This window comes from Pleurodeles waltl, chromosome 2_2 (assembly GCF_031143425.1).
Source record: "Pleurodeles waltl isolate 20211129_DDA chromosome 2_2, aPleWal1.hap1.20221129, whole genome shotgun sequence".
NCBI lineage: Eukaryota > Metazoa > Chordata > Amphibia > Caudata > Salamandridae > Pleurodeles > Pleurodeles waltl.
This window is the reverse complement of record NC_090439.1, coordinates 896730655-896751098: the sequence shown is the minus strand read 5'-3', so window position 1 is coordinate 896751098 and position 20444 is coordinate 896730655. Positions and strand designations below refer to the sequence as shown.

Sequence of the window (20444 nt, the reverse complement as noted above, 5' to 3'; positions counted from 1 at the left end):
ATCACCCATGCAGACAGGATCTCCACCTTGTCCTCAACTGACCTTACCACAACCTCAATCTTGCCCGTTTTCTGTTTCATGTCAGAACAGAGAGCATTGCTAGCCTACAATTGTAAATTCTCTCCCTTGGTCGTCTCAATGATCAGCAGACATTTCAGGCAAACCAGTGTTTTCTCTCTTTTGCTGCCTGATGGGAAGAAATTCTATTTGTTTTGTTGTTTGTCCTTGTCCGCTAAGGGAATTGTGAAATAACTTTCATAAAGTCCAGCACATAAAGCACTAAGGAGGGAAATGTTTACAGTCTTAAGAAACAATGATATCCAGATATTAGCATTTTCGGCAAGATGAAGCCTCCCATTGTGTTCTTCCTGATTCTAGAGTTGGCGGCGAGGGCAAGTTGAGAAGAGTGGAGTTGTCTGGCGGGGAGTAGAAAGATAGGCAATGGGCAGTTAACTGAAAATGATGAGAAGTGGTTGGTTGTTCAGGAACCTCAAAAACAGGCTTCTCTAATGAGTAAGTTGGGAGTTACTAGTAGTTCTTCAGGTAACTGGAAGTAGCTCTCCTATTTGTAGTCCAGACAACTGAATTAGAAGCTTCTGCTAGGTTAAATGAATGCATGTAAACAGAAATTTAAAAGTTTGTGTTCGCGATGAAAATCGGTTTGTCGGAACTGAAAATCTAATGTTTAGAGAAAAACAGATTTCCAAAACATAGCTAAGCTGATATTTGTGTACGAAATCATGCAACATTACGAAAATATCCTCAGTTACCGTTGTGTTTCAGCTATGGCTGTCATTATTCATGCAGAGACATTCCAAATTGAAAAAAGCCTTTTTACATTACTGCTGGCAAACCTGCTTGATTTACTGAGGTGATCATTGCTGGTAATATTGCGTGGGATGTCCACTAATGTAATTTTTTTGACATGGTCACAGGTAGAACACTAACATTGGTAGTTCGGGATGCGTTTTATTGAGCATGAAAAAGGTTCACAGAAAAGGTTGGAGACTCCTGCTATAGAATCAACAAGTCTCTTTTATCTATGAGTATCTTCACTCAAGTGCCTGAATCAGCAAGACTGTATCTATAAAAACTCATTCAAAAAGTCAGAGTCTCTACGAAAAATAGACAGGAAGCAGCGGATTCTGGACTAAAAAAACTTTCAAAGTACGTCCTTAAAATGCCCATTGCAGCATTCAGGGTCATTTGGTTTCTGTTAGTAAAATAAATCATTTTTTGTTGAAAAAAAGTAGAGTTTTTTTATTGTTTTTTTATGCTGGCTTTGATTGTGCATTTTGTCCTCAGAGTAGTAATGAGGACATCTCTGTGTTTCTATTTCCATGCTAATTTATGGGGAATGATTTTGACTTCTACTTAGAAGAAGCATCTTTTCATTTGAAATGTAAACGCTGATCAAATACAGTGGAGGCTCACTTTCCAACCTGATTAAGGGTCAGGACTGTATTTTCTGCTGACCTGGGGAGTGGTAGCCCTCAGGTCAGCAGAAAGGGCAACCCCTTAACATCCGGGCAAGCCAGGCTCTTCTGGTAAGAAGAACTTATAAATTAGTAGCCCTGTATGGCTTAGCCAATTGGATTTGCAGATGTAATCATAAAACATTATAAAAATAACAATCTTAAAACAAAAATAGAATAGTCATGACATCTGCAGCAGTAGATGAAAAATCTGTCAGTTAGCCACTGGGCTATGTGGTTAGTTTTTTCCAAATGTGTATTACTATTTTTTACATTAGAAGTGAAAAACTATTCTTGCAATGAATATGCCTTACGTTTGGTTGATATCTTCCATCTTTAGACGATTTCTCCTATGCCTGGTGCAGATACCCTGATGGGGAACCAAGATATTTCCGTTTTTGAAAAATCCAGCTGTATTTTTGTTTGTATGACACAGTCCTTCCCTACCCAGCCCCCCAAAGTTTCGAAAGTGCGTATGTCTATTATTAATTTTCCTCTTGAGAAAATATGTTACATTTTCTTTCAGACCCTCCGAAAAATTATTGGACTTTTCGTGCAACAGTGTTTTTGATAAACAGAAAAAAGGGAGTTCACGAAATTAGTATTATATCTCTGTAAATTTGTAAAACGCCACATGTGCTACTTTAATAATTGTATTCATTATTATTTACCATTAAAACAAATAAGACTTGAAAAAATATAAAGAACAATATATGGTTGTAAAAAGGCACACAGAGCAGATGCGCTGGTTATGGGCCAGCGTTGTCAGGAGGTCTGACACAAACTGCTGTTGCACTTGCAGCACATGAAATAAAATGTACTACGGGAAACATCATTACTTTGTGCAGTTGGTGGCTCTTTTTTCCCGACATCTGACAAACTCTGGATTGGGGGTAAAAAACATCTCGCCAGGCCCGGGTTAAAATGTTACGGTCTCTGGGGTTTTTTTTTTTTTTTGCTACCGGGAACATTGTAAACGCCTCTGAAGACCAAAACATACCTGGCCTGAGGTGCCCCACTGTATCGGCCAAGCTTCCCTTTTTCACTTTGGTGATAAATGCACACTGTCGGCCTGAATCTGTCATCTTCCCGCCAACAACCTATTCAGAAATAAAATAGTTACTATATAATTTTATAACCTTTAAAAATACAAATTCCAAAAGATAAGACAAACATCATTTTTTTACAGTTGTTTTTAATATGATAGGTGTTTCCAAATGCCCCAAAACAGGTTATATGGAAACTGCATTTTGTATCCACAAAACAATGTACTACAAATGCAACACTTAACACAGAAACCACTTTCCTTGCAATGTTTAATAAAACAACAGATTTCAGTTTCTAGTCACGGCGGGTTGATCCATAATTCGTTAATCCACATGCCTAAATATACAGTGTGCAAAATCTACTTTGGTACACGTTATAATCTTCTTCGGATTTGTGAGCACGCCCTCAGTAAATCGCACAATGAACTCTCTGAGCTCATAGTATATTTTTTTGCAAGAAAAGGTGGTGTGTCAAACATTTTTTGGAGGCCGAAAGGCCATACATACAAGGAAGACAGGGGGTACAAATAGCTGCAGAGCAATCGTTGTAGTATTTATATTCATCACTGCATGCATCTTTTCAATTAAAAACTAATATCCATTTGGAAAGGCTTTTATCACCAGCAGAAAATTTAGAAGGCCCAAATCTATCAATATCTGTAAGTAGGCTGATACAGAAAAGCCAAAAGAAGCATTAGTCTGATCCACACAGCACCATGTCATGACACCCTGTATTTGGGGTGGCCAGTCAATTTTATTGATCAGATGGAAAAGCTGTTGTGCTTGGTTTCTTACAATCGATGCAGTTCCTTCTGTGGCCAAGGTAAAGAACTAGCCATAAGCAGGCACCGTATGTTTGGGTTTGGTTGAACCATTTACGTTAAAAAATAAAGCCTGGGCTTTGATTTGTTTTAGTTCTTGTCCTTGCTTCAGATTTACAAGAAGTACATGAAGTATGAGGTCGTGCTGTGTTCACTAAAGCCAGATTTTCATACCTTCTACCTGGAAGTAGCTCTTCTGTATGCAGTTTTGGCTATTAAATTAGAAGCTTTTGTTTTGAGAAATTTGTATGTATACCAGCATGCATGCATTTGAGAGGAAAATGTGTGTATTTTCAAAACTCATAAACTGACGTATTGAGAAAAACAGATTTCCAAAACATAATTTAACTGATATTTGAGTGAAAAACACATGCCATATTACTAATAGCAAAGTTGACCAGGGCATTTCAGCTAGGGATGAATGTTAGTATTACTCATGTAGAGATATTCGAAACTGAAAACGCCTTTATACAACACTGCTAGCAACCCTGCTTGATGCACTGAGGATATCACTACTGGTAATCTTGTGTGGGATGGCCACTATTCTAAACTGGTCACTAGTAGAACAGTAATATTAGTAGCTCATGATACTTTACATTAAGCATGAGTAGCTCTTATCACAAAAACATTGGAGATCCTTGATCTAAGTGCATGGATTTATGCACTTAGATCAGTCTTACACACAGGTACTAATCATGCCAGTAACTTAAATGAAGGTCCTCAAAACACTCATGCAGTACCTACCCACCAGGAACCCCCTACTCCCCTCTAATCCAGTTACGGAAAAATATATTTTACAGAGATTGATTTTATCAATGTCTTTCAACCCATCTCACTTGCCCACTAATCACTATACACCATTATCTTCCTCTACCCTCTCTGTTACTTTTAATATAGAGGATGGCATTAGAGTCTAAATAGTAGATCAGTGAAGACAGGCTACAGTCTTAACATTATCTGTAACTGCGCTTCTTCAAGGCCCAATCAATCTAACCCATATGGAATCCAAAACTTGCCTCAGGTAGCCTATTCCTCAAAGGAAATACATGTGTTATATGTACATCAAATTGACCGAATAACAATGAATAAATAAAGGACCTTCAACACCCAAGGCAATAGTTAATTTAAAATAACAGTGAAATAAAACAGATAAAGGGAAAGGAAAGGAAAAAAATACTCTGGGAAATCAATGTAAGCCTGGCTTTAAGAAATGTAAAACATTAACAATGACAAACAAGTGTCCCAAGCGAGAGACCAGCAACAATGAGCTTTCTTTGACTGATCCACGACAGACGTCTGTAGGACAGAAGTTAGTGGTTGGCTCTGCTGAAACCATTTACACTGGGGCATAGAAACGTTTGTGGCTACTGGAACACTTCAGGAGTTGAGCATGGATGCTGTAGTCAGAAAGGGGCTGACGGTGTAAGATAAGCTCAAAGATTCCCTCAAAAAGCTAATTGCAGTACCATTTGCACCTTTCACTCACCTAAGATAGCCACATATACTATAGTTGCCAGTAAACACAACTACTGTGATAAACAAATAATTAGTCTTCCGCACTAGCTATTCCAACTCTCAAAAACGTCCTAAGAACCACTATGTATCCTGTTTTACTTATAATTCTCCATCTCACATGTTTACCACACATCCCCACAATCCTTGTCAGGGTGAACCACAAGAAGTCACTAAATTAACCTGTGTTTCGCTCTCTAGTAACTTGGCACACGCTAGCCAGGCTTAACTTAAGGACAATGTGTAAAGCATTAAAGCAGCACACAAACAGTAATGAAGCAAGAATACAACACAAGAAAAATCCCACACCAATTAAAGAAAATAGAGTGCAATTGAAAAAAACATATTTGACACCAAACTGAAAAAATACAATCATAAGAACCAGAGACATGCAGTTTAAAAAATTTAAGGTAAGTATACTGTCTAAAAGTACAAAGTGCAACTCACAGTTATTTAGTTGTTTGAAACTGGGTTTAAGTCTCAAATTCAAGTCAACTGAGATGGAGCCTGGGCCACGTACAGAGACCAGGTTAGTGGCACTGAAAAAGTTACCTTCTAAAGTCTAGTGCAAAGAGTTCAGTTCGTGGTGGAGAAGGCAGCGAGGAAGAGGGAGAGCGTTGCGGATATTCATCGCTGTAGAGCAAAAAGTAGGCCTGGCATCTCGGGCAATTGTGGCCATAGCGTAAAGATCCTGTCAGGCATCACAAACTGTCCTTGCTACATTGGCAGTCACTGCGGGCTATCAACGCTGTAGCACGAAATGCAAATTTTGCATTGCGGGTCATTGCTGCTGGTCACTGAATCACCAGAGCTTTGCATTGGCGGTCAAAAAGATCTTGGCACCAATGGACTCCTTTGCGGTCGCTAAGAGCCCAAACTTCATGATTTCTTCTTTTCTTCAAGGAGGAACTCAACAGATACCACACCAAGGGTCCAGGACCTGGGAGGCACCTCTTGGGGGAATCAGGAGCTCATACCAGCAGAGGTCAGCAGGTCCCAGGCAGGGCCAGTTGCAGCAGGTCAGCTGGGTAGTTGTAGAAAGGTCCCTGGAGCTTGCTGAGCTCAGAACAGGAGGTAAATCAGCTGGAGTCACTTCACTCTGGGAATGAACAGAACGTGGCTTGGGTGATGCTGGCTCTGAAGGAAGAGAGGCTGTGGATTCCTCAAGGGCGTAACAGATCTGTGCATCAGAGTGCTCAATGGGGAGAAACTAGATCCGCCCTGTCACATGAAGATCTTGGAAGAAGACAAGGAGACAATGGGTGGCTAGTCATGATGAGGCCTAGGTAAGACCCACCCAAATTGTGGGGCCGCTCAAATCTGTGTTTACTGAGCAAATACTAAGAGCTAGAAGTGCATATTACTGCTCACCCCTTGCATAATTAAGTGCTAATGAATTGCACTTTACCGGTTGAGTGCCAAGAACGGTAAGACATATTTTATGGGTGCATGACTTAGCATGCTGGAGTGGAACAGTTTCTGATGTTCCTGCAGACAGGAACCTCACTGTAGTTGGCCCTGGGTCAGTACACTGACAAAGGTACTTGTGGCTCCAGTTGATGGATTGAAGAAGCAAAAAAAGGACTTTAGTCATTTAAGAAGATTGGAGCTATGGTCTGTAGAGTCACAGCTAACAGAAGAAATGGGTCACAATAGGCCTTGATCACTTGGTCCTCCAGCCCTGTTCCCCTGGGGAAGAGGCTGCCTGATGCATTGTTTTTGCACTTTGATGAGTGCAGTACATCTCCTCCAGCTTGTGAGACAGCCCAGGAGGAGAGGGGTGCATACTGCAGTATGACTTCCCACACCACATCATAATTTTACAAGAAAAACAAGATTGGTCATATCTAATCTTGCCCAGCCTTTCTCAGCTGTAGCCCTAGAAAGTATCTGAACACAAAAACAACCAATAATACATACTGAGCAACAGAAAGTAAAGGGCCATAAAAGGATAAGTCAAATTTAACAAGGGAAAAGGCAGAGGATATTACTGAAGCTGACAGGAGGCCCTCATGTCAATGAAACCCATGGGTCAGGAAAAGAAGACTGTGACAGGAATCAGAGCACACCGCCTGATAAACTGGCCTCAAGTTTGGATGCCAATAACAGCCATGAGAAAAGCCCTAGAAAACAAGATAGACCCAGTTGTCACAGACATGGGCCTATTGGGAGATGGCCAGAAAAAAATAGGGTAATGGTTCAAGTAGAATGGAAATGTATTGGATGACTTGCAGCCAGCTACAAAGGAATTTAAGAAAAAGGTACACGGGCACACTGAGAGGCTAATTTTTTGAAGTACAGCGTGGAGTAGAGGGCCACCCCTAAGTGAATAATATTTGAGTGTTTGGACTACTTGAGGGAGCAGAAGGAGCTGACATGATTGGATCAATGGAACAGTGGCTTGCACAAGAAGTGTACCTGTTTAAGTCCTTAGCTTTAGAAAGGGCACACAGTTCCAGAATGTCTGCTGCATGGCTCTCCTCTGTGGCCAGCTGTCTCACTTATTGCAAACTCAGGACATGGATATGATACTACAAAAAAAGCCCACAATTCAGACCAATTCAAAATGGAAAATATAAAAAAAGACAGGGGAGGAGATCAAGGTCAGAGAGAGCTAAACAACCATTACGGAGTCAGCTACACGCTGAGCATGACTCAGATGAGGAGCTCGCTTAACAAGAAGAAGCTAAACTGTCCAACACTATTAACAGAATAGCAACTGACTTTTCATATGGTGGTATGCAACAGTAGATGGTGCTTCAGGTCTTAACTGATTAATTACTTAGCCAAGACTAAATAAATAGTCATGCACACTAAAAAGTAGTTATGACAAGTGGTCAGCGGGAGAACCATGGATGGTGTTTCCCATCCAATTCTAGCTCTCGTAGAATGAAGGATAACAGTATGCTTATACAATTACTTGTTTTGATGAATGGGAGTCCAGTGCCTCCCATTCGTCAAAACAGAAAGGAGAGGGTTCCCAGACCCCTTCCTCAATGTAGATGTGTTAACAAGGTCAGAGGAACTGGCAACCTGAGTGTCGACATTACAGACTAGTGGAAGATGTCCGGTCAGAAGTGCAAATTCTACACGTGGCACATATAAACAAAGTTAAGTACCTCATGGTGAACATTACGGCCAGCTAAGAGGCATAAATGTTTTTATGGGCACACATAATTTTCTTACAACAGACTCATTTTACTCAAGCAGAAGGCAATACACTGAAGAAGAAATGGTGGAGTGGTCAGTCATTTTGCACCTTTCTTCCTTAGCAAGAAGAGTCCTAATACAGATGAAATGGTGGATACCCTTCAAGGCTGAAATGGTGGATATAGAAAAGGATGGACAAATACTCTTAGTAAATTGGCATGCCCAGAGAAAGAAAATTTTACCTACCCTGTAGGCATGTAGTTCTGTAGATTCACAATGCTGAGCATACTCCTGCCAAACTGTTATTGGGCCCAGATTTGTGCATGTTGTTTTTCTCCAAATAACTCTGTTTCGAGTCACAATTTACTCTGACTCCTCCTCTTGGCAATAAGGCACATGTTGATTGACCCCATTGTTAGAATATTTTCCCGCATGGCGGGTGAGGATGGAAAGTGAAGCAGAGTGATGTATAGAGAGGGATAGAAATGAAAAAGTGGGAAAAGAGAGACATTGCAACAGCCATAGGCGTCCGGGGAGGAGAGTGCGCGCATGTGAATTTACTGCATTACAGGCCACAAACAGATGCTTACAGTGAAACATTTTCCCTTCTTGGCCTGTGTGGTTGTAGATACACATGCTCTGCATAGACTGTAAGGCAACCCTCCCAAAAAGCAGTGAATAGATAGTGGGTGTTGCAGCAGATTGGAAAAGTGTACCAAGAACGGCCTGGCCAACATTAGCTTGTTGGCGGGCTAGAACATCCCCAAAGTAATGTTTTGTGAAAGTGTGTGGTGCGGATCAGGTAGCTGCTGTGCATATATCAGCCATAGGGATGTTCCCAGGAAGGCCATAGGGACACCTTTATTTCAAGTAGAGTGTGCTCTAGGAGGATTGGGTAGAGTCCTCTTGGCTTTAGCATAACATGTCTGGATGCATTTAACAATCCATCTGGCAATGCCGACGTAGATACGGCCTTCCCTTTGTGGAGTTCAAAGAAAGCAACAAACAGTTGTTGTGTCTTTCTAAATGGTCTGGTTCGATTAACATAGTATATGAGGGCTCATTTTACATCCAACGTATGGAGAGCCCATTCTGCAATTTAATCAGGTTGAGGGAAAAAAAGACAGGAAGGTCAGTGAACTGAATAAAGTGGAAATGAAAGACTACCTTAGGTAGAAGTTTGGGGTTGGTGCGGCGGACGACCCTATCCCTATGTATTTGTAAGAAAAGATCTTCCATGGTTAATGCCTGACAACCTTCCAAAAGGGAACTGAAGGGGGCAGGTGTGGAGGGGCTCTAATGGAGGAACCATGAGTCATGTGTTTACAATATTGAGATTCTATGAGGGTGTCGGTGGGACTCGGGGAGGAATTACCCTTTTGAGACCCTCCATGAAAGATTTAATGACCATTATCCTGAAGAGAGATGTGTTGTCTATTCTGAAGGTAGGCAGCCACGACGGTTAGATGTAAACGTATGGAGATAATGACTAGCCCAGAAACCTGAAAGTGAAGTAAGTACCAGACAATTTCCTTTGAATGACAGCAGCAGACAAATTTCTTCCACTTGGCAGGAACAGGTGGCAGGTCTGCAGGCCTCCTTGAGAATGCATTCAGGTGGAAGATTAAAGTATCCAAATTCTATGACCTCAGGAGCCGGATCGCAAGGTTGAGAGACCTGGGATCTGGGTGACTGATTTCTCCATATTTCTGGGTGAGAAGGTATGGCTTGTCGGGAAGATTCTCATGCAGAACCAGTAAGAGTTAGAGCAGAGTCATGAACCAGGACTGGGGGGCCCATATGGGTGCCACCAGGATGAGCATGTGGGATGCCTGCTGAAGCCTCCGAACTAGAAATGGAAGAAGGAGAGGATATAAGCACGTACTTATTGTGCTGTGGACCTCCTTGAAAATGCTCATGCAGTCAGGTGGAAATTTAAGTATCCAAATTCTATGACCCCAGGAACCAAATCGCAAGGTTGAGAGACCTGGGATCTGGGTGCCTGATGTCTCCATGATTCTCCATGAGAAGGTTTAGCTTGGTGGGGAGCGTCTCATGCAGAACCAGTGAGAATTAGAGCACAGTCGTGAACCAGGGCTGGTGGGCCCATATGGGTGCCAGCAGGATGAGCATGTGTGTCGCCTGCCGAAGCCTCCGAACCAGAAATGGAAGAAAAGAGAGAGAAGGAAAAACATAGGCAAATATCCCTGACCATGGCATTGCCATTTGACTGTAGGTGTGGGAAGCTGGAGACAAAGTTTGGACAATCTGTGGGAACCCCCATCTGTGAAAGGAACAGAAGAGGACTTGCAGGAGGAGTTCCCACTCGTGGACTTGTTGCTTCATGCTGCTGAGGAGCTCAGCAAAATATCTGTCCATCTCCAAAATATACTCCGCTAACAGATTTTGTGGCAGAGAACCCAATGCCAAATGCTCTGGGATAGTCGTGACAGCTGTGGAGAGCGTGTAACCCCTCTGAAGGTAATACACAGCTGTCATATTTTCTGTCAAGACAAGAACTACCATGCCTATCAAGGAAGGTAGAAAAACCCTAAACACTAGTTCAAAGTCAAGAAGTTCCAGGTAGTTGCTGTGGAGGCCCTGGCACTTGGTCTTCCACTGACCCTGTACAGTCAAATCCTGTAAGTGTGTGCCCCATCCTGTAAGGAAGGCGTCCGTTAAAACAATCCTCTATGGAAATGGGTCGAGAAAAGCCCCTGCAACAGGTTGTTAGAGTTCCACCACTGTAGACAGTGATGAGTGCCATGGCCAATCAACACTAGATCGTCCCAATGACCCTCTGCCTGAGACTACTGTTGCGCTAAACATTTCTGCAATGGACCCATGTGAAGCCTTGCATGAGGTACTATGGCAATGCAGGATGCCATCATGCCTATGAGGCGCATGACTGTTTTGACAGTGAGTTGCTGATTTGGTTGGAACAATGGAAACAATGCCTGAAAGGACTGGATCCTGGCAGGATTTGGACAGGCTATGCCTACTTTCGAGTTGAGAATAGCCCCTAGGTAGAACTGGGACTGGAGGGGCTGGAAGAGGGATTTTGCGCCGTTAATGTCATCTAAGTATGGGGAAACATGGGTGCCCTGTCAGCACAGGGTGCCTTGTCAGCACAGGTGTGCAGCCGCCACCGCAAGGCACCCAACCGAGCTGCAGTAGTGACCCCCAAAAGTGAGCACTTTGAACTGGTAATTGTTGCTACTGACCACAAATCTGAGATACCGGAGATGAGCTGGATGTTTTGGTATATGGAATAAGGCATCCTTTAGTTTGAGCGCCCATAAAAGTGCCTTGCTGCAAAAGCAGAATTACATCATGAAGGGTCACCATGTGACAATGCTCTGAACAGGATGTATTTGTTTAGGGATCTTAGGTCCAGAATTGGCCTGAGGGGCTCATTTTTTGGGGTATCAGGAAGTACATCGAGCACACTTCAGTGCCCCGCTGACGGTGGAGGATAGGTTTTATAGCATCATTGAGGAGGAGGGCTGTGACCTCCTTGAGCAGATTGCGATGTTCAGGTGGGAGTCTGTGTTTGCCAGGTGGAATGGTGGGAGCTGTGAAAGGAAGCTCCAGACATTAACCATGTTGATAATGTCCAACACCAACTGGTCTGAGTTGAAAGTTTGCTATGAGGGAAAAAAGCCTTGTAGGCACCCTGACAGGTGCTGTGTGGTCGGGGGTGGGTGGGTTGGGGTGGGGGGGTGGGGTTGGAGAAGAGGCAAGACAGGGTTTGGTGGACGCTGTAGCTCCTTTTGGGGAACTACCCTTGCCTGTGATTTTGGCATTGATGTCCCTATAGGACCCTCTAAAATAACGTCTGGGAGAGGGTTGTTGGCCCTGGATTCGCTAATAGGATGCAGAGGTTTTGGGGAGGGGGACTTTGAGCCTCCACAGTAAGAGGTGCTGCGAAAGGAGCTGCAGGGGAGCGGGTGTTTGCAGTGCCCCCATTGCTTTAGTTGTCTCAGAATCCTTTTTGATCTTTTCTAAAGCTTGGTCAACCTGTGGACCACAGATGTGCACACCATCAAAGGGCATGTTCAGAAGGGTCTGCTGAACTTCCGGCTTAAAGCCAGAAATACTGTGCCATTAGTGTCTATGTAGCAGAATATTCAAATGTACTCCTCTGGCAGGGATGTCGGTTATGTCTAGGGCACATCGGATAGAGGTGTTGGATATAAGCTTGCCCTCAGAAACTATCCACTGACCTCTTTTTCTGTGCTCTTCAGGGAGATATTGGAGGAGCTCTTCCATTTCTTCCCAATGGGCCCGATCACATCGTGCAAAAAGGCCAACAGAATTAGCTATGTGCCAGTTGTTGACCGATTGAGCAGCCACCTGTTTTCCTGCTGCATCTAAGTGCTGCTTTCCTTTTCTGGTGACGGGCCATCTCCGGTGGCCTGTGAATTAGCTTGCTCACAGGCAGTGGTGATTACTAGAGTCGGGAAGGAGCTGACTGCAAGTATAGATGCAGTCGGAAGGGGAAGCTTTATATTTTTTATTCACCCTAGGAGTTAAGACACTACCCCGGACAGGGTCTTAAAAATATCAGGGGTGTGACGTTACATACCCTTGAGCATGGGGAGATACTGAGAGGAGCGGTGAGTGGAGGAGAGGGTTTCGAAGAGGAAGTTCTCCTTTGAGGGCTCTGTGTGGAGTTTCACCTTGTGAAAGGAGGCAGCCCTACTGATGAGTTCCTGAAAGGATGTGGGATCACCCAGGGGGAGGAGCGGGCAGGGTAAAGGTCGAGGTCTGTGTCCCATGGATCACCATGTGGTGGAGTGTTATATATGTCATCACTCCCCCACCCATGTCAGAGTGTGGAACCCGAGGAGTGCTTCAAGAGGGTCCCCTGGAGAAGCAGGACGGGAGGTGCGAAGCTGTGGAACCGGGTGAGGTAATGATGGTGCAAGCAGCAAGGGAATGGTAGCTTTATCCGCTTTCATCAATTGTTTAGCTGGAATCAGAATGTCCAAGGCCTACTCAAAGGACAACTGATGTTTCAATAGTGGAGCAGCAGGGCCCGAAGGGAGTGCAAGGATGTGGCCCATGGGGTGGGGGGTGAAAGGGTGGTGAGCAGCCATCTCTGCCTTGAGTCAAGTTGCTCCTATAGCTTTTGGGGAATCAGCTCAACTGCACTGGTGTCGGACTTCGTGAATGAAACCGAAGTTTTTGACTCTGAGGATGCCTATGTTTTTGGCACTGAGGATTTGGTTGCTGCTGAGACTGATGCAGTCGGTGCAGAGTGTCGGGTGGCCTTCGCCAAGGCGGTCAGTCTCAAAGACTTCTTCTGCACCAAGCCGGAGCTGAGCGGGAGTCTGAAGAGGTTTGTCAGTGCTGACCATGGCCCAAAGGCAATGGCTGTCTGAAAACCTGTCTCTGGTGCTCCAAAGTGCCTGAATGCCCTTTGGCTGAAGGCTGCTCAGGGAGAATGCAGTGTTAAAGGGAAGGGTGTGCTATACTCACAGACTGCTGTGCTGGCGGAAGGTCCTTGATCTCCAGGTCGGATCCAGAACTGTCTCCAGGGAAGAAAGACTCTTTTTCGGCAGCCAACAGTTGTGGTTGTTGCTTCCCCTCGACATCCTTGGGACTGAAGAGGTCCGGGGGGGTTGTCTCTGCCCCTAAGCAAAATCTGAAGTAGACGAGTGCAATAGGCGTAAACAGTCTTTTTGGAGTGGAAGGAGCGGCAAGCGTCGCAGGCAGCCTTGTGTTCAGGCAACAAGCACAGATTGCAGAACAGGCAGGCTCAATGGGCAAGGCCCAAGAGTGGCCGCAGATGACCCAGACTCCACTCAAGCTAAGTAATCAAACATCCACCAAGACAGAAAGAAAGGGTGAAACGATCGAAGTACAGTGCTCACAGAGGGAAGGAACTGTGTGAAATTAAAAGCACACCATGAATGTGTCGACTCAGAGTGCAGGAGCACGTCTGAACTCGATGGTGGAAATAAAACAATCAAACAATGGGCTTGATGACCATGAGCATTATTGCCAAGAGGAGGAGTCCCAGTATCTCATGACTCGAAAGACTTCATCAAAGAAAAACAACTTGCACACATCCAGGCCCAACACTGGACAGAAGAAGTATGCACAGCATATGTGTCTACAGCCACACATGCTTTGAACAAGTGGTTCTTAGCCAGTATATATGCACTGCATAGTCCTGTCAACCAACCCAATATTTTGAATGCTCTGTCAAGACAGATGGCAAGATTAGCCTTCTACATGAGATTACAGGGATTGATTTTAATGTAGTGAGTGGTGTGATTTTGGATAGGTCCCACCCACATCAGCCTTCATTACGGCTGGTCAAGGTGGTTGGGGCACTATGAGAGTGGCCCAAATTGGGAACTGAGAATACTCTTATTTCTCTCATGTACATGATCTCCATGTTAGGTTGGATGTGGCCTTCTGCACTCCATGTTTGATTATGTCGATCCTGCAGAGGAAATATCATGATAAGAATTTTTCTGATCATAATCCTCTTCGGAAAGAAATGAGATGGGCTAAGCCTCAGGCAGCAATAACTAGTTGCAGTTTACAGACTAGTGTGTTAGAAGACCAAGCCTTTAGGGGTAATATAGTTGATGAGTTGATTGCTTCAGGGAAAACACAGACACAGCAATCAGCACTCTGGTAGGGTAGGAAGCATTTAAAGAGGTTATGAGAGAACACTGCATTATGATCTCATAAAGAACAAGCAGGGAAGCAAGGTCCACACTGGAGGCACCCGAGTCAATATTGAGAGACTTGGAAAGGCAGTTATCAGATTACAAGAATGTCATAAAAGACTTGGCTAAATTGAGATATGGACATGCAGAAGTCATTGAAAGGCGACAGACAGTACATGGCGAGATTGCACAGGGACAGAGATAAGGCAGGTAACCTGCTAGCCTGGCTGACATAACCAAGAGATAGGAGTGCGCAGAAAAAGAGCATTTATAATGCAAATGGTGAAGTAGTGTACAAGTAACATGAAATATGCCATAAATTCCATGATTCCTGCTCCTAACTGTATAACACGACTGAAGAGGCAGCATATCAAGATATAGCTCAATATTTAAGAAAAACAGCCCTGCTAAGCCTATTCAAGCACATAGAGAATGACTCAAGGTTCCACTGACTGTTCAGAAGATGAAGAAGGCTATCTCAGAAATGGCCACCGGTACAACACTGATAGCAGATAGGCTACCAGTGTAATTTTTAAAACTTACCAGGATGTGCTAGAACCTAAACCATTCGATGCATAGTTAATGATGTACCAAAAGGGTTCCTTGCCACACTTAAACTCTGAGGCACTGACTGTCCTCATCCCAAAAACTGGGACTGAGCAATCGGATAGGTTCCACCTAATATAACCATTACATATTGGCTATAAGACCATGAGCACCGTGATAGCAGGCCATATCTTCTGTCACTTGCCTTTGCTGAACACCCATACAAAAACTACATTGTGTCTGATCATTGTACGTCACCCAAAAAAAGATATTTACAAAAACAAGAGGAGATGCCAATTATGGGGCCTCATACATTGATGAGGACATTGGTTCTCAAACTCTTCGCTGGAAGTTTTCATTTGCAGTTGCACCAAATATGGACTTTGGTGAGGGCATAGTATAGTGGGCTCCCTTACACTATACAAACCCAATTTTGAGAGCCTGCTGTGAGATTTTCCAAACAATATAAAGCACAGCATTGAATGTAACACGAATATCCACTATATCCTCTGCAATTTTCATTAATAATTGGGTCATTTGTCAATATTATTCAGACCAAAAGTAGAGACAAGGGTATCCAAATAACAGGTATAAAGCACACTATATGCTGATAAGGATGCGACCACAAGACTCAATGCAGCTGACATGACAGAATTTTAGAGTCTATCAGGTGTAAATGTTAACAAGGGACAGTCATGAATATGTTCTTCATTAGATCGGCAATACATCCCAATGTGTTCCCAATGGGTTTTGAAGCCTTGAAGATATGAGCAAACATGCTCTGATATTTAGAGGTGCGGATATACCCCGTTGAATCTAATGTCATAGCTAGTAACACCAATAAGGCATCTGCATCAATTAAGGGATTCATCTCTTGTACCACTTGGTTCACGTACCTGCAACAATGAATATACAGCAGTTTAGGGAATTAAATACAATTTTACTTGACCTACTATGGAAATCCGACATGCACAACGCATCTTTATACAAGCTCTGATTTCTGCCTTCAGAAGGGGTCTGGGATTTCCAGATTGCAAAACCTTATTAGATAGCAGCCTAATTACAGAGGATCACCACGTGGTTCTCAGAATCATCAACACCATAAACTGGATTAGTGATGGTGGGCATTAGGGAAGGTGAACTCACTGGCAACCTAAAGCAATAGATAGGTAGTTTGACCAGATTACTAAGACTGGCAAATACTGCTGGAAGAGATGTTGAAAGAGAATGAAAACAAAGGACGAGCAGCGAAATCTTGTTTGATTGGTCTCAACAGTAAGGGGAGTGGACAGAGGTGGGAGTGGAAACCATTTGTGAGCTATATGAACGACAGTGATTGAACAATTTTCTCCTCTGGTCCAGAGCGACTACATTCCTTTGGACTGTTCCTAATGTATGTGAAAATAGTTAGGGCAATGAAGCAGGTTTACAGTGGAGCTAGGCTCAACCCACTGATGCTCACAGTGTTGCAACTACTCTATATGCTAGGAAAAAGGAGGATGAAGGTGGAGCTTTATTTCAAGCATAGCTACACACTCTAAGGACCCAGGTAGATTGGACACTGATACTCAGTTATGCTCTCAAAGTATGCAGGAACAACTAATTTAGGTTACTGCAATTTAATATACTGCACAGAACTATCCTGACTCCTGCGATAGATAGCAAAATATATCCCTTCCCAAGTGCAGTATAACCAATCTGTACCTCACTGATGAGGCCCAAAAAAATTAAACAGGTCTGCGTGTCCTACACTGCAAGAGGACTTGCCTGAGGAGCTCGAGCTGGACTGTTGCTACTGGAGGAGTACCAAGACTGATCTGCGTATGGTTGCTCCCTGTCTGGTGTGGTGCAGTGGGCAAAAAATAACATATGTACTGGAATGCAGTTGGAGGAATTACAGTGACTGAGATTTCTATAAGCATTCTAGTCATACATAACCTTTCGCTGTTTGAATGATAATGCATATTGATAAAACCTAAAAATGTCAAAGGATACTATGGGGGTCATTCTGACCCCGGCGGTCAGAGACCGCCGGGGCCAGGGTCGGCGGGAGCACAGCCGACAGACCGGCGGTGCCCCGCAGGGCATTCTGACCGCGGCGGTTCGGCCGCGGTCAGATGCGGGAAACCGGCGGTCTCCCGCCGGTTTCCCACTGCCCTGCAGAATCCTCCATGGCGGCGGAGCGCGCTCCGCCGCCATGGGGATTCTGACACCCCCTACTGCCATCCTGTTCCTGGCGGGACTCCCGCCAGGAACAGGATGGCGGTAGGGGGTGCCGCGGGGCCCCTGGGGGCCCCTGCAGTGCCCATGCCAATGGCATGGGCACTGCAGGGGCCCCCGTAAGAGGGCCCCACAAAGTATTTCAGTGTCTGCTATGCAGACACTGAAATACGCGACGGGTGCCACTGCACCCGTCGCACCTTCCCACTACGCCGGCTCAATTCTGAGCCGGCGTCCTCGTGGGAAGGCTGATTTGCCCTGGGTTGGTGGGCAGCCTTTTGGCGGCCGCCCGCCAGCCCAGGGAAAATCCCAAAATACCCTCAGCGGTCTTTCGACCGCGGAGCGGTATTTTGGTGGGGGAACTTCGGCGGGCGGCCTCCGCCGCCCGCCGAAGTTAGAATCACCCCCTATGTGTTTTTTGTCAAACCTAAATTTGATTGCCTCCATCCTGGGGTAGCGCATACGCATGAGGAATGTTTTTACTTTTCTTGCACTTGTAATTGGTCTCTGAGTATGAACCGCCACAAACTGTTTGACATCCAATGAATCATTTCTGGAGCTTAAGAGTAATATATATTTATGAATAGGCTTGCAGTGTGATGCAGCACGATGCACTGCCTACTGCTACCCGGTCTCTATAGCACGTTGTTCTATATGATCAACTAGAAGAGCATTTCTTCACCTCGTTGCACACGTGTCACAAACGGAGTTCTATAAAATGTGCGCTGTTTGTTCGACGTTTTGCAAAACAGATTTGAACATTCCTACCAACGAGCAAGACAGGCAGAATCACTAACTAGTCCTTTTTCCTTACACTGACAAACAATGATGTGAAGGGCAGAGTACACAACACGGATCATGCTTTTGCAGGTTTACTAAAATAAACCAAAAAGCTAACATCAGTGCCCCTCAATAGTCAGTGAACTGTCGGGGTCCCTTAGGGTGACAACCCGCAGATACAGCAATTTCTCGTGTTGCTGTGGTTCACTAACACTCATAACAGTTCTGTGGTTAGCAGAGGGGCAGGCTGCACTCTCCAGCCACGATTCATCTAATCTACTGTGAGGCACTCTGCCAAAAACCCTGCATCCATTTTATCAAAATGCTCCTGAGCTTCATAAGCTCATTGCTGACAGGTGCAACACTTTAGCAAATCCCCTGAAACAGCAATTTCAGCAAAACCATTTTTTCAATACATTAAACTATTAGGCACTTGGAATAAGGACTATTTATGTGACAGAAAAAGTGTTTACTTTCCCAGTACAACGGGAGAAAATGGAATGCCAACATTTCTGTTCCAAAAGGTCTGTAGCATGGGGTGCGGTAATCAAAATTAAATGCAAAAAACACCCACCTGGGCGATGCTATCTGTTACACAATCTACTCTGCCACGGGTGTTTTCATAGTTTCTTCCAAATAGCTATTAATAGTGGCATGTGTCAATGTTTTCGACTGTAGTCTAGTCATAAAACTGACAAAATGGGGAGGTAACAAATTTGCAAATGTGAAGGTCCTCCACCCACCCCCAGTAGACCCTTTCACTTTGTAATGCAAACAAATGTTGGGGACTACTGCTAACTCTCAAACAAACTTGAAAAAAACTTTTATTTTAAAAGTCAGCCCTGTTTCCTTTAAGGAAAACAGGTAGGATTTACAAAAACGTTTACTATATTTAAATGGGATCACAGACATGGATGTCTGCTGACCCCAGAAGGCCAGTAATCGTAGAGAGATGCAATTTGAAACCTACCTCATGATTATTAATGAGGTAGGTCAGATTGTGACCCACTACAGTTCAGAATTTTGTGAACTATCTATTAGTACACAGGTTGGTTTACAAGATTATTTTCCATTGAGAAAACGTTGGGGGGGGGTGGGCATGGCCAGCAAGATGGCCGAATAGATTTATAAACCCTGAGTAATCATGCCTTGTTCTGGACCATTTGCAACCCTGAGCACTCCTACACAGTTTTGGGACACAGCTGGAAGCCGGCCGAGACCTTTGTGAGTCATGCAGCAGCTCAACCCCCCATGAGTGGTGGACCCGAGGAGGGGAGGACAGCATGGTACTTCATGCAAACTGGAGCGGATTTTGCTCCCAAAGAGAGCACTTTCCTACCTTTCTTCCGGGTCCCTGGCTCGCCGTAGATCGCATTGCAAGACGACCGCCTCCTCGCTTGTGAAGTGTGACAGAAGAGGTGCGCTGCGGCCTGCTGACAGGGCCTACGGTGGAAAGCGTGCCTGAATCCTGCGGAGATGAGGTGTCACCCAAGGCCTCTGCGGTCCAGGACCTTGATGGCTGCTGCTGCGAGAGCCCCTGTGGGGCAGCCGAGACGTTTGCCACAGCTGACCCTGGTTTTCAGGCACCACGGACACATCCCAGCTGCTGACCCATGAGGAGCGGGTCAGCTGGGGGCCTTGGGACTATTGCCTGCCTGCCCGGAATGGAGCCTGGACACTAGCACCCAGGTATATCTCTTTCCTCGCGCTACCCCTTAATTCCCCTGCTACTGGGTACTCAAGAGGGGGCAGAAGCACAATGCTCATCGTTTGATGCCCCCCTGCCCCACTGCTAAGGCCTGCTTGGTTGTTTTGTGTGTCCTGGGCTTGGAGAGTCTTATGAAACAGGCTGTCATTAACCAAGCCCTACCAGGGAAAGCCTGCTGCATAGCCATTGTGACACCATTCTGAAGATTCATGGAGAAAGCTCCTCTTAACGCGCCATTTCTTGTAGTACTGGGACACCTAGTGCAAACTCTCTGCGGCGGGATTTCCTGCGAAGTCTATGAACATTTACTCTCCTTGATGCTCACGCCCATAAGACACCTATGCTGCGGGGAACTTTGGGGTGCAGCCCTGCCTCCACCAGTGTCATTGCAGAGTGGTGTCGCTAGTATGGTCAAAGACGAGAGCTCCAAGTCGCGCAGGTGAACAAGATCATCAACTACATCCACCTGGTCCAGCCCCCTGCCCGATCCCGAGATA

The 20444-nt window shown here is 44.8% G+C and overlaps 1 protein-coding gene across 1 annotated transcript in view; it reads right to left on the bottom strand.

Moving 5' to 3' along the window:
- The window catches only part of RIMS2 (regulating synaptic membrane exocytosis 2), a 1513920-nt gene that overhangs the window by 627155 nt on the left and 866321 nt on the right, over positions 1–20444 (bottom strand). Inside the window, exon 9 of the mRNA XM_069220600.1 lies at positions 2476–2575. Coding sequence (XP_069076701.1) covers positions 2476–2575 — 100 coding nt within the window. The remainder of the gene's footprint in view (positions 1–2475; positions 2576–20444) is intronic.